Source organism: Sphaeramia orbicularis, chromosome 9, assembly GCF_902148855.1.
Source record: "Sphaeramia orbicularis chromosome 9, fSphaOr1.1, whole genome shotgun sequence".
Lineage (NCBI taxonomy): Eukaryota > Metazoa > Chordata > Actinopteri > Kurtiformes > Apogonidae > Sphaeramia > Sphaeramia orbicularis.
The window spans coordinates 6146148-6159437 of NC_043965.1; the positions used below are offsets into that span (position 1 = coordinate 6146148).

The window sequence follows — 13290 nt, forward strand, 5'->3', positions numbered from 1 at the left end:
ATGTCCAGTCCAGTTGTCCTTCATTTAATTTCATATTTCACCTTTTCCCAGTCTCGCTGTGTTTACTGCGATACTCCATCATGTTGGGCAGGTTGGTTTTTGCCACTCAGTCTGACTTAGAGGGGCGTGGCATGGGGGGGAAGTGACGTATGTGCATACTTTCTATTCTTCTAACTCCGCACTCAAGCACAGGTGATCGAAGTTAACAGTTCTAGAACAACTGGTTTCCATGACCCACCTCCGTCGGCCAGTTCCTCCACACCACAGGTTCGAGTTTGAGGCCGGGAGGACCTCCCACAGAGGGATTTTCCCCACCATTCCTCTGCGTTCCTCCTGCGACACAACCATCGCAAGCACGACAAAGGCCGCGAAGAGCTCGCGAGATGGAGCCGGCTGTGCTTCTGCGTTGGCGGTTTCCAGGTCATTTACTCGCACTCCTGCTCTGAAAAATCGATCTCATCCACCATTAATCGATTATGCAAAATTAAAAAGAAATCGATCCAAAATGGATTAAATTGATTTTTTTACCCAGCCCTAGTAATTAACGTATTATAAATCACCGCAGTGGTCACTGTTTCATCCTACTCAGTTAAACAGATTTTATACATTTCACATCTACATGTATTAATATGACTGGTTTCGGAAAAATTAAAACACTATCGTTCACATTTTCATTTCTACATAAACAACAGAGAAATCTTCCTCTGACAGATTTTAATATCAGTGGTTTCAGCATCACCAGCCTTTCCAATACTGAAATAAGGGTAGAGTTTCTCAGTGAAAGTGTCTGTGTAGGTGTAGATGTGAGTCTTGTCTTCAGCGTTGTAGAAGGACACCTCCCCCCTGTCATAGTCCAGTTCAACTCTGATCCTCTGTGGACTCGTCTGCACTGTCACAGTCTGCTGAAGACCATTAGTGTATTCTCCACTGCGATGAAGTAAACACCAGATTCCATATTTTGGTGAAGGAAATCTCTCTCCCTTCCTGTCAGCTGACTCTTTAACCAAACCAATGTTCCATTTAGGATGGTCTCCCACCTCCACGTCCCAGCTGTGTTTCCCTGAGTTGAAGCCCTCAGATCCATGAACATTGGAATATTCAGTGTTTCTCTCTGGATTATCAGGAAGATGCTGCTTTGTGTCTCCACGTCTCACACTGGTCAGATCATCAGACAGATGAAGCCATCCATCTGCAGTGTTTGGGTCCAGGATGACGGGGCTGAAGTGGACCTTGTCCCTCATCTTGTCCCAGACTCTGAAGGACAGGTTGCCCAGGTGTTTGTCCACATGGATCAGTGCTCCTGAGATCAGCTGTGGCTCTGACACTGAGCACTGGGCTCTGGCTCTGCTCTGAGTGTCTTTACAACTGATGAGGAATGGAGCGCTGGCTTTCTGCAGCTCTTCTTCAACAGCACAGATACTGTCTGACACAGAGGACATCTGCTCCTCAATCCTCTTCATCTCTCTGATCACACTCCTCCTCTTCTGCTCCTCTTCCTCCCTCAGAGCTGCCAGTCTGGACTCCTCTTCCTCTCTCAGGAACTGCTGGAGTTTGTTGAACTCTGCTCTGATCTGATTCTCTGTGAACAAAACCTGTTTCTTTGAGAGTTTCATTATTTCATTGTATGTTTTCTGTGTTTCCTCATATTTCTTCTTCTTTTCCTGTAGAGACTTTAAGTCAGATTTCAGCTGATCCTTCATTTCAGTAACTGCTTCTTCTACAGGAACCACAGTGTGAGTGTCATGCACAGAAACATCACAGATAGAACACACAGCTCTGTTTTCATCTTTACAGAACAGTTTAGGTTCTTCTTGATGTTTGCTGCAGACCACCTCCACCTTCTTTTCTCCTTTCTCTGTCTCAGATGATCCAACGTTCAGTCTCCCAGCAAATGAATCAGCCAGTTCTTTCAGACTGAAGTTCACAAGTGGATGATCTTTTGAAGATTTTCTTTTACAAATGGGACAGTTTTTTTTCTTAGTTTTCTCCCAGAATTCCTTCAGGCAGTTTGAACAGAAGCTGTGGTTACAGCTCAGAGACACAGGGTCTCTGAACGTCTCTGAACACACATGACAACTCAGGAAATCAAGTAGTTCAGTCTTCTCAGCCATTTTCTCTGATATGTGAATTATCCTTTAACACACAGACTCACCAAACCTCTGTCTCTTTGGTTTTACAGTTCCATCCTCCTGGTCTGTGTTTTTACATCCAACATCCTGTAATGACTCCGGCTCCGTTCGAGAATGTCAACACTATTTTCTATTTCACTTCCTCGTTGTAGTTAAAAACTTCACAGCTACTTTATTTTTACTTTTCACCACTAGATGGTGCTATTTGATTTAGAATTGAACAACATGAAGCATCACTGCAGTGAAATGGACAATTCAGTCCTGTTAAAGCACCTGTAACATATAAAACAGGTTTATCATCTGTAATATTAGAATGTGAATACTGTCGAAGCCACAGAAATCAACATTTAAATCATTCACAATCTCCACCATAATAACAAATATTGACATAGTCCATACATTTACTTACTTTATTTATTCGGGACCATGTACAATTTTAAACATGACTGTGTTGATCTAGAAAGTGTTCACATTCTCATTAATAAATTAACTATAATTATATATCATTTTTATCTTATTTAAAACTTATTTTTGTATCTGTAAAGTCTTCAGTCTAGATAGCTGAATGATCTATATGTACAGATGTCAAACAGTGTCGTTGTGTTCTGTTTAGTCAACTCTACAGCTGACGTCTGACGTTTACACACACCTCGACTCAGCTTTTTATAAATCTGAACTTTTCATTTCAATATATGTTCATTCTGTTGGTTCAGTGAGAACAAATACTGCATTATGATATTTAGTTTTATGTCAATGATCTGTCTGAGTCACGTCCTGGGGTCAGCTGCCAAATGAAGGCTGATGATAGGATTATTTATGCGTCTGATAGAACAACCATCGAGGTGGTGAAGCAGCTTCTGAATCAGAGTGGACCAAGTCCTCCCACAGGGCACTGACTGAAAAAATAAACCGTTTCAGTCTGTTTGTAAGGAAACGCTGCAAAAAATGACAAAACTGATGGTAGAAATAAAAAAATATATCATCAGTGAGGTTGACAATGATAAATGTATGGGAATAACCTCAGACTCACATCTGCATTTTAATAAATAATTGAAAATATCTGCAAAAAATCTCATGTAAATTCTTTAGATTTATGAGAATGAATCTGTCTTTATAACACAGTTTTATTTCCATTCTTGTCACTGTATCATGTCCTGGTCAAAAGCCTCACAATAAACTATAAAACCTGTTAAATCATTAAAAAATCTGACAGTAAAACATATGTACAAAAACCACATCTTAAACACAATACATTCACCTTGTAAAGCGTCATAAATAATTCAGACTTAATTCTTGGTTTTAACATCTACATGTTCTTTACTGGATGAATTTATTTCACATTATCATAGTTGAACAGAGTCAGTTCATGGGACTCATTCAGTGGTAACTGCCATATTATTGGTTAAAAACAGCATATTTTAATGTTTTTCATCGAGGTGTTAAATTGAGTCTGAAACTGAACTACCGCTGTTCTCACATGTGATTATTTGTCATAGATTGTAGTGTTTTATTATCTGTATTGTGTTGTTTTTACTTCTTTAATAAAAAGCCTCCAGTGGACAGGTTTAGTAAATTATTTTTTCTCTGCAAACACTGAAAACAGTTCATTTGATTCTTATTCATATTGTATATATCAGTTCCACTGTTACTGTTATGTCCATGTCAAATATATGAATCTAAATCTTATCATTATGTTGAATTTCAGAGTCAGTGTAAACAGATGCTTTATTTCCAGTTTTTATTTTCACTTGATCACATTCTCAGAGGCTCAAATGTTTACAGACGCCAGGTTCACTGAGTGTCTAAACACACTGGAAGGTTCTGGAAATTCAAATCCCAGTTTGATCCTTTTATTACATAAATGAGACGCACATGACAATAAATCAACGTTCACCTAAAACTTAAATATGTTCTATTTGTTTGTACTTTGTAAATAGGAACATTGAGTTTTAAATCTTGTCTCCAGTTTTGCCAATAATCTCCCAGATGCTGATCTTTAAACATCTGTTCCATCCTGACATGTTTCAGACCTTCTACAAATCCTTCATCTGCAGATTCTTTTCTGTTAACTCAGGATTTAATGACTTTAAACTTAAAATTGTGTCAAATGAGACAAACAGATAAAACACAACACAAACATTCCACTTTTATCCCTTTATTACATCAATGACACACACATGACAATAAATCACCGTTCACCTTAAACTTATAAATGTAAATAAACTGTACATGGGACAAAGTCTGCAGTTACTGAAATATATCAAATGTTTCTGTGATGTTCTTCTCAGACTTGTGAATGAAACTAATCCGGTGCAGATTTTCTGAAGCAGGAAACAGATGAAACTGTGGAAAATAACATGGGATTGTTTAATTCAAACACATGAAGTTTCAACCTTTAACCTTTACAGAGAACCAGGACGTGGATTTTGTCTCCAAAAATGAATCCCAGTGAGTCAAACGTCTGATTGAACCGTTTTTAAAAGCTGTGAATCTGAAAGTAAAAGGTGTAAAAACTCCTCAGTTTCCTCTGTTTCTGTTCATGTAAATCTCAGCACCTGATAGAAAATGAGTGCAGATAAATCCAGCAGAACATGATTTCTATTAAAAGGAAGAAGAACAGAGTGATAAGTCGGGTCCAAAGAGCAGAAGAATCAGTATCTGAACCCATATTACAACCAGAACCATGAATTCACCTGCATTTACTTCAATACACCTGTCCTTTAACGTCTGATCACATCATCACATCATTTTATGATAAAAACGTGGCGACAGAAACAAACGGCTGTAGATGAAAACACTCACATATGAACAAAAGGAAAATATCTGTCCCAGGATATGTGTTCTAGTCAGTGGGTTAAGAATCAGGACAATATGGAGGTTCAATTATTTAATATTGATTCAGACTAAACCATCAGTTTCACATTAATAATCATTCTATAGTTGAATCTGACTGAAAAAACCTGCAGGTTAAAATATGAATAACATGAATAGAACTAGAAAAGCAGACCTCTGCCAAAGCAGATCACCCCCGATCACCACCAAAATGTAATCATTTGTTCCTTGTGCCAGTATCAACATTTCCTAAAAAATTTCATCAAAATCCTTCCATAACTTTTTGACTTATCTTGTTAACAGACAAACAAACAAACCCTGATGAAAACATGACCTGTTCCTTGGCAGAGGTAATAAGACAAAGTGACTTTCATTTCATCTGATCAATAAAAACATTATATTTTTCATATAATTAACATATTATAAATCACCTCAGTGTTCACTGTTTGTTCCATTCTACTCAGTTAAACAGGTTTTATACATTTCACATCTACATGTATTAATATGACTGGTTTTGGAAAAATTAAAACACAATCTATCGTTCACATTTTCATTTCTACGTAAACAGAGAAATCTTCCTCTGACAGATTTTAATATCAGTGGTTTTAGCATCACCAGCTTCTCCAATACTGAAATAAGGGTAGAGTTTCTCAGTGAAAGTGTGTGTGTGAGTGTAGATGTGAGTCTTGTCTTCAGCGTTGTAGAAGGACACCTCCCCCCTGTCATAGTCCAGTTCAACTCTGATCCTCTGTGGACTCGTCTGCACTGTTACAGTCTGACCAGCACCATTACTGTATTTTCCACTGCGATGGCTTAAACACCAGATTCCATATTTTGGTGAAGCAAACACCTTTCCCTTCCTGTCAGCTGACTCTAATCAAACCAATGTTCCATTCAGAATGGTCTCCCACCTCCATGTCCCAGCTGTGTTTCCCTGAGTTGAAGCCCTCAGATCCATGAACATCAGCAAAGTAAGTTAATCTCTCTGGATTATCAGGAAGATGCTGCTTTGTGTCTCCATATCTCACACTGGTCAGATCATCAGACAGATGAAGGCATCCATGTGCAGTGCAAACCATCAGTTTCACATTAATAATCATTCTATAGTTGAATCTGACTGAAAAAACCTGCAGGTTAAAATATGAATAACATCAGTAAAACTAGAAAAGCAGACCTCTGCCAAGGCAGATCAGTGCCTGCCCCCCCCCCCCCCCCCCCATCACCACCAAAATGTAACCATTTGTTCCTTGGGCCAGAATCAACATTGCCTGAAAATTTCAACAAAATCCTTCCATAACTTTTTGACTTATCTTGTTAACAGACAGACAAACAAACCCTGATGAACACCTGGCGGAGGTAATAAGACAGTGACTTTCATTTCATCTGATCAATAAAAACATAATACTTTTCATATAATTATATTATAAATCACCTCAGTGTTCACTGTTTGTTCCATTCTACTCAGTTAAACAAATTTTATACATTTCACATCTACATGTATTATGACTGGTTTTGGAAAAATTAAAACAATCGATCGTTCACATTTTCATTTCTACGTAAATGTTGCCCCCCCTGGCCTGGCCGGTGTCCAGAGGGGGTGTGTATTCTGTATGTAGAAACAAAGAGGCAGCAACGTTAAGCTTGCGTTCGGCTCGACTGCAGCATTTATTCTGCTTTCACCACAAAAGAAAATAAACAATTGACTTTCTGAGGTGATTAACAAATGTATAGAGTAACATCAGGTAAGCTATAGTATCTTAAAGCACCTGAGATATCACATAATCTTCTGAAAACACAACAATAACCACTGTATGTAAATATACAGAAAAATATATCATTGAGTAATAACAATATGAATGTCCATAACTGTCCCTATTTTCCAGCTGCATTGGATTCCCATATATCAACCAGTAAAAACACTAAAGAAATCCAATTTGCTCCCATTTTGTCACTGCAGCATTGTGCACAGTTAAACACTTTTGGTCACTTTACAAAATACATATAAACGGCAGTGAGGAACTTCCCTATTACCTCATAAATTACTGCTAAACATTTACATACATTCACAAATTACCTTGTTTATGTCTCTACTAAAGGCACTTATCACTGAAAGACAAGTGAAAACAGTTTAACACAGGGGTGTCAAACTCATTTTAGTTCAGGGGCCACATTCAGCTAAATTAGATCTGAAGTGGGCTGAACCAGTAAAATAATAAAATAATATATTAATAATGTCAACTCCAAACTTTTCTCTATGTTTAAGAGCGAAAAAAGTAAATTTACATTACGAAAAGGTTTAGATCTACAAACTATCCTTTCAAAAGATGTGAATAACTTGAACAAACTGAAAAAATAAGTGTAATTTTAACAATATTCTGCCTCAGTTTATCATTTCCACATGTACATTATAACTTACAGATCACAGTGGATCTACAAATACACAAAACATTTAATAACAGGCAGAATCTTGTTAAAATTGTTCTTACTTCTCTTCATATTTGCTCGGGTTATTCACAATTTTTTTGCGAAATTATACTTTGTTTTAGTGTAAATACATGAAAATATTTACATTTACAAAGAGAAAAATTTGGAGTTGTCATTATTTATATATTATTATGACAGGATTTTACTAATTTGACCCAACTGAGATTGAATTGGTCTGAATGTGGAACCTGAACTAAAAGGATTGTTCATATCTTAGTGTAGTTTTTGCATTTCACAGATTCATCCCAAGGGCCGGACTGGACCCTTTGGCGGACCGGATTTGTCCCCCGGGCCGCATGTTTGACACCTCTGGTTTAACAGATCTTTCAATACAGGCATTAGCCATTTAAACACCTTCTGACTCGTTAACGAAATGAAACAAAACCCGTTTACGTGTCTCATTTGCATTTCTATTGTACACGTGTTAATTAGCCATTAGCAACAGGTCCGGTAGCCTAGCATGACAGTGTACAGCTAAACATATCTATTTCCACATGTTACTACAACACAACTCAGCTTTACACATTTCTGATTTTCAACAAGGACCCATTATCCCTTATTTTGGGGTACATGCTTGTGATTTTGAGGAATATTAACCCACCCGTATGTAGAAACAAAGAGGCAGCAACGTTAAGCTTGTGTTCGGCTCGACTGCAGCATTTATTCTGCAGTAGTGATGTGACATTCACGAACGAATCGAATCTTTTGAACGGATCTTTGAAATGAACGATGGGAACTGAGTCTTCGTAAAGAGCCGTTCATTTTTTTTTTTTTTTTTAAGGAGCGAGTGTCCGATTGCCTGTCAATTTAGCGTCACTGAGGAGGCATTGGGCAGGAGGAGAATTTTCCAGCAGAAAAAAAAGAGTACTTGTGCACTGCGCATGTCTCATGGCAAGAAGTTAGCAAAAAAAACAACAGTTTGAAGCGTGAGGCGGAGCTGGAAGACTGGTCGAAACCGGAGAAAAGTTTGAGAATGAGTGAGTGACCACCTGTGAGTAATGAGCCAAAGAAAAAGGAGGAGTATTTGGATGCACTTTTCAGAAAGAAAAGATGGCCAATTTTTTTCCATATGTTTACACACATTTATTGTTCTTGTTTTGAGGAGAATAAAATATTATTTCATGAGAAAATGTCTTATTTTGTTCTTCATTTTTAGGCTACAGACTAGTCCACATAATGTACCGTGATGTTTTTGGTCAAATTCCAGCATTTGCCTAATGTCACCTCTCATGTCATGTATTTAACCCACACATTTGAACTAACTGTTCTTTTTTATGGTAAGATAATATTTACTGCAGCGCCAATTAAACACCTTTAAAATGTAATGTCAATCATCACATGTAGTCTATTTAGTCATTAAAACACTGGTGTTTCAAAATAATGCAAAAAAACATTAAAGAGCCAATCTTTTGAACGGTTCTTTTCAGTAAACGACTCCTGATTGAACGACTCCCTTCAAAGAACCAGAAGTCCCATCACTGTGCCTGCCTCTGAGGGGTCATACATTCCTTGCAAGCAATATGCGCCCCCTAGTGACCTGTTTGAGTATAGCAGCAACAAGTAAAGTACAATGAAATCAGTTCCTACTCACTATTTTAGACACCGAAAAATATTTTTTTTAAAATGTGGGGTGTCTTTTTTCTATTTTTAACTACCATGCACCATGCATTTTTAACCCTTTACATAAACAACAGAGAAATCTTCCTCTGACAGATTTTAATATCAGTGGTTTTAGCATCACCAGATTTTCCCATATAAAAATAAGGGTAGAGTTTTTCAGTGAAAGTGTGTGTGTAGGTGTAGATGTGAGTCTTGTCTTCAGCGTTGTAGAAGGACACCTCCCCCCTGTCATAGTCCAGTTCAACTCTGATCCTCTGTGGACTCGTCTGCACTGTCACAGTCTGACTAAGACCGATCGTGTATTCTCCACTGCGATGCTTTAAACACCAGATTCCATGTTCTGGCATTGCAAATCTTTCTCCCTTTCTGTCAACTGACTCTTTAACCAAACCGATGTTCCATTTAGGATGGTCTCCCACCTCCACGTCCCAGCTGTGTTTCCCTGAGTTGAAGCCCTCAGACCCCAGAACAACAGCATATTTAGTGTTTCTCTCTGGATTATCAGGAAGATGCTGATAAATAGTGTCTCCACGTCTCCCACTGGTCAGATCATCAGACAGATGGAGGCGTCCATGTGCAGTGTTTGGGTCCAGGATGACGGGGCTGAAGTGGACCTTGTCCCTCATCTTGTCCCAGACTCTGAAGGACAGGTTGCCCAGGTGTTTGTCCACATGGATCAGTGCTCCTGAGATCAGCTGTGGCTCTGACACTGAGCACTGGGCTCTGGCTCTGCTCTGAGTGTCTTTACAACTGATGAGGAATGGAGCGCTGGCTTTCTGCAGCTCTTCTTCAACAGCACAGATACTGTCTGACACAGAGGACATCTGCTCCTCAATCCTCTTCATCTCTCTGATCACACTCCTCCTCTTCTGCTCCTCTTCCTCCCTCAGAGCTGCCAGTCTGGACTCCTCTTCCTCTTTCAGGAACTGCTGGAGTTTGTTGAACTCTGCTCTGATCTGATTCTCTGTGAACAAAACCTGTTTCTTTAAGTGTTGGATTATTTCATTGTATGTTTTCTGTGTTTCCTCATATTTGTTCTTCTTTTCCTGTAGAGACTTTAAGTCAGATTTCAGCTCATCCTTCATTTCAGTAACTGCTTCTTCTACAGGAACCACAGTGTGAGTGTCATGGAAAGAAACATCACAGATAGAACACACAGCTCTGTTTTCATCTTTACAGAACAGTTTAGGTTCTTCTTGATGTTTGCTGCAGACCACCTCCACCTTCTTTTCTCCTTTTTCTGTCTCAGATGATCCAATGTTCAGTCTCCCAGCAAATGAATCAGCCAGTTCTTTCAGAGTGAAGTTCACAAATATGTGTTTAGAGTTTTTTCTTCTACAGATAGGACAGGTTCTGTTTTCATTTTCTTTCCAGAATTCCTTCAGGCAGTTTGAACAGAAGCTGTGGTTACAGCTCAGAGACACCGGGTCTCTGAACGTCTCCAAACATACAGGACAAGTCAGATAATGTTCAACAAGTTCAATCTTCTTCTCAGCCATTTTCTCTGATATGTGAATTATCCTTTAACACACACACTCACCAAACCTCTGTGTCGTTGGTTTTACAGTTCAATCCTCCTGGTCTGTGTTTTTACATCCAACACCCTGTATTATCGCCTCAGCTCCGTTCAAGAATGTCAAAAACTATTTTCTATTTCACTTCTTCCTTGTTGTTCAATCATTCAGAGCTTCCGGATTTTTACTTTTTACCACTAGATGGTGCTATTTGATTTAGAATTGAACAACATGAAGCATCACTGCAGTGAAATGGACAATTCAGTCCTGTTAAAGCACCAGTTACATATAAAATAGGTTTATCATCTGTAATATTAGAATGTGAACACTGTCAAAGCCACAGAAATCAACATTTAAATCATTCACAACCTCCAACATAATAACAAATATTGACACAGTCCATACATTTACTTAGTTGATTTATTTGGGGCCATGTACAATTTTAAACATGACTGTGTTGATCTAGAAAGTGTTCATATTTTCATTAATGGATTAACAAGAAGTATCCATAATTTTTATCGTATTTTAAAAGTATTTTTGTATCTGTAATGTCTTGAGTCTAGATAGCTGAATGATCTATATGTACAGATGTCAAACAGTGTCGTTGTGTTCTGTTTAGTCAACTCTACAGCTGACGTCTGACGTTTACACACACCTCGACTCAGCTTTCCATAAATCTGAACTTTTCATTTCAATATATGTTCATTCTTTTGGTTCAGTGAGAACAAACACTGCATTATGATATTTAAGGTTTATGTCAGTGATCTGTCTGAGTCATGTCCTGGGGTCAGCTGCCAAATGAAGGCTGATGATAGGATTATTTATGTGTCTGATAGAACAACCATCAAGGTGGTGGAGCAGCTTCTGAATCAGAGTGGACCAAGTCCTCCCACTGGGCACTGACTGAAAAAAAAAGAACAGTTTCAGTCTGTTTGTCTGTAAGGAAACACTGCAAAAAATGAAAAAACTGATGGTAAAAATAAAAAATTATATCATCAATGAGGTTGACAATGATAAATATATAGGAATAACCTTAGACTCACATCTGCAGTTTGATAAATAATTGAAAATATCTGCAAAAAATCTGATGTAAATTCTTTGGATTTATGGCAAAGCATCTGTCTTTTCAATTTTTATTTCCATTCCTGTCACTGTATCATGTCCTGGTCAAAAGCCTCACAATAAACTATAAAACCTGTTAAATCATTAAAAAATCTGACAGTAAAACATATGAACAAAAACCACTGTAACAGCATCATTGTCACATCTTAAACACAATACATTCACCTTGTAAAGCGTCATAAATAATTCAGACTTAATTCTTGGTTTTAACATCTACATGTTCTTCACTGAATGAATTTATTTCACATTATCATAGTTGAACAGAGTCAGTTCATGGGACTCACTCAGTGGTAACTGCCATTTTATTGGTTAAAAACACAGAATATTTTAATGTTTTTCATAGAGGTGTTAAACTGAGTCTGAAACTGAACTAACGCTGTTCTCACATGTGATTATTTATTATAGATTGTAGTGTTTTATTATCTGTATTATGTTGTTTTTACTTCTTTAATAAAAAGCCTCCAGTGGACAGGTTTAGTAAATTATTTTTTCTCTGCAAACACTTAAAACAGTTCATCTGGTTCTTATTCATATTGTATATATCAGTTTCACTGTTACTGTTATGTCCATGTCAAATATATGAATCTAAATCTTATCATTATGTTGAATTTCAGAGTCAGTGTAAACAGATGCTTTATTTCCAGTTTTTATTTTCACTTGATCACATTCTCAGAGGCTCAAATGTTTACAGACGCCAGGTTCACTGAGTGTCTAAACACACTGGAAGGTTCTGGAAATTCAAATCCCAGTTTGATCCTTTTATTACATAAATGAGACGCACATGACAATAAATCAACGTTCACCTAAAACTTAAATATGTTCTATTTGTTTGTACTTTGTAAATAGGAACATTGAGTTTTAAATCTTGTCTCCAGTTTTGCCAATAATCTCCCAGATGCTGATCTTTAAACATCTGTTCCATCCTGACATGTTTCAGACCTTCTACAAATCTTTCATCTGCAGATTCTTTTCTGTTAACTCAGGATTTAATGACTTAGTCTTTAACTCAACTCATGTGACTGAAATAAAATTGTGTCAGATGAGACAAACAGATAAAACACAACACAAACATTCCACTTTTATTCCTTTGTTACATCAATGACACACACATGACAATAAATCACCGTTCACCTTAAACTTATAAATGTAAATAAACTGTACATGGGACAAAGTCTGCAGTTACTGAAATATATCAAATGTTTCTGTGATGTTCTTCTCAGACTTGTGAATGAAACTAATCCGGTGCAGATTTTCTGAAGCAGGAAACAGACGAAACTGTGGAAAATAACATGGGATTGTTTGAATTCAGACACATGAAGTTTCAACCTTTAACCTTTACAGAGAACCAGGACGTGGATTTTGTCTCCAAAAATGAATCCCAGTGAGTCAAACGTGTCATTGAACTGTTTTTAAAAGCTGTGAATCTGAAAGTAAAAGGTGTAAAAACTCCTCAGTTTCCTCTGTTTCTGTTCATGTAAATCTCAGCACCTGATAGAAAATGAGTGCAGATAAATCCAGCAGAACATTATTTCTATTAAAAGGAAGAAGAACAGAGTGATAAGTCGGGTCCAAAGAGCAGAAGAATCAGT

General features: G+C 37.6%; 2 protein-coding genes across 2 annotated transcripts in view; both read right to left on the bottom strand.

Moving 5' to 3' along the window:
* LOC115426285 (nuclear factor 7, brain-like) overlaps positions 1 to 10678 on the bottom strand; it is a 27348-nt gene extending 16670 nt beyond the window's left edge. The window contains exons 1-3 of the mRNA XM_030144289.1: positions 9129 to 10678; positions 6199 to 6207; positions 3434 to 3444 (exon numbers count right to left, since the gene is read on the bottom strand). Of these exons, the coding sequence (XP_030000149.1) occupies position 3444; positions 6199 to 6207; positions 9129 to 10564 (1446 nt within the window). The 5' untranslated portion in view covers positions 10565 to 10678 and the 3' untranslated portion in view covers positions 3434 to 3443. The remainder of the gene's footprint in view (positions 1 to 3433; positions 3445 to 6198; positions 6208 to 9128) is intronic.
* LOC115426290 (zinc-binding protein A33-like) lies at positions 156 to 2189 on the bottom strand. The gene has a single exon (XM_030144293.1). It carries the CDS (start codon positions 2109 to 2111, stop codon positions 678 to 680), a length of 1434 nt encoding a protein of 477 aa, XP_030000153.1. The 5' UTR covers positions 2112 to 2189; the 3' UTR covers positions 156 to 677.
* Positions 10679 to 13290: the final 2612 nt, after the last annotated feature.

Excerpts from the sequence above, each read along its gene's own strand:
- LOC115426290 (XM_030144293.1), bottom strand. The coding sequence starts at position 2,111 with ATGGCTGAGAAGACTGAACTACTTGATTTCCTGAGTTGTCATGTGTGT.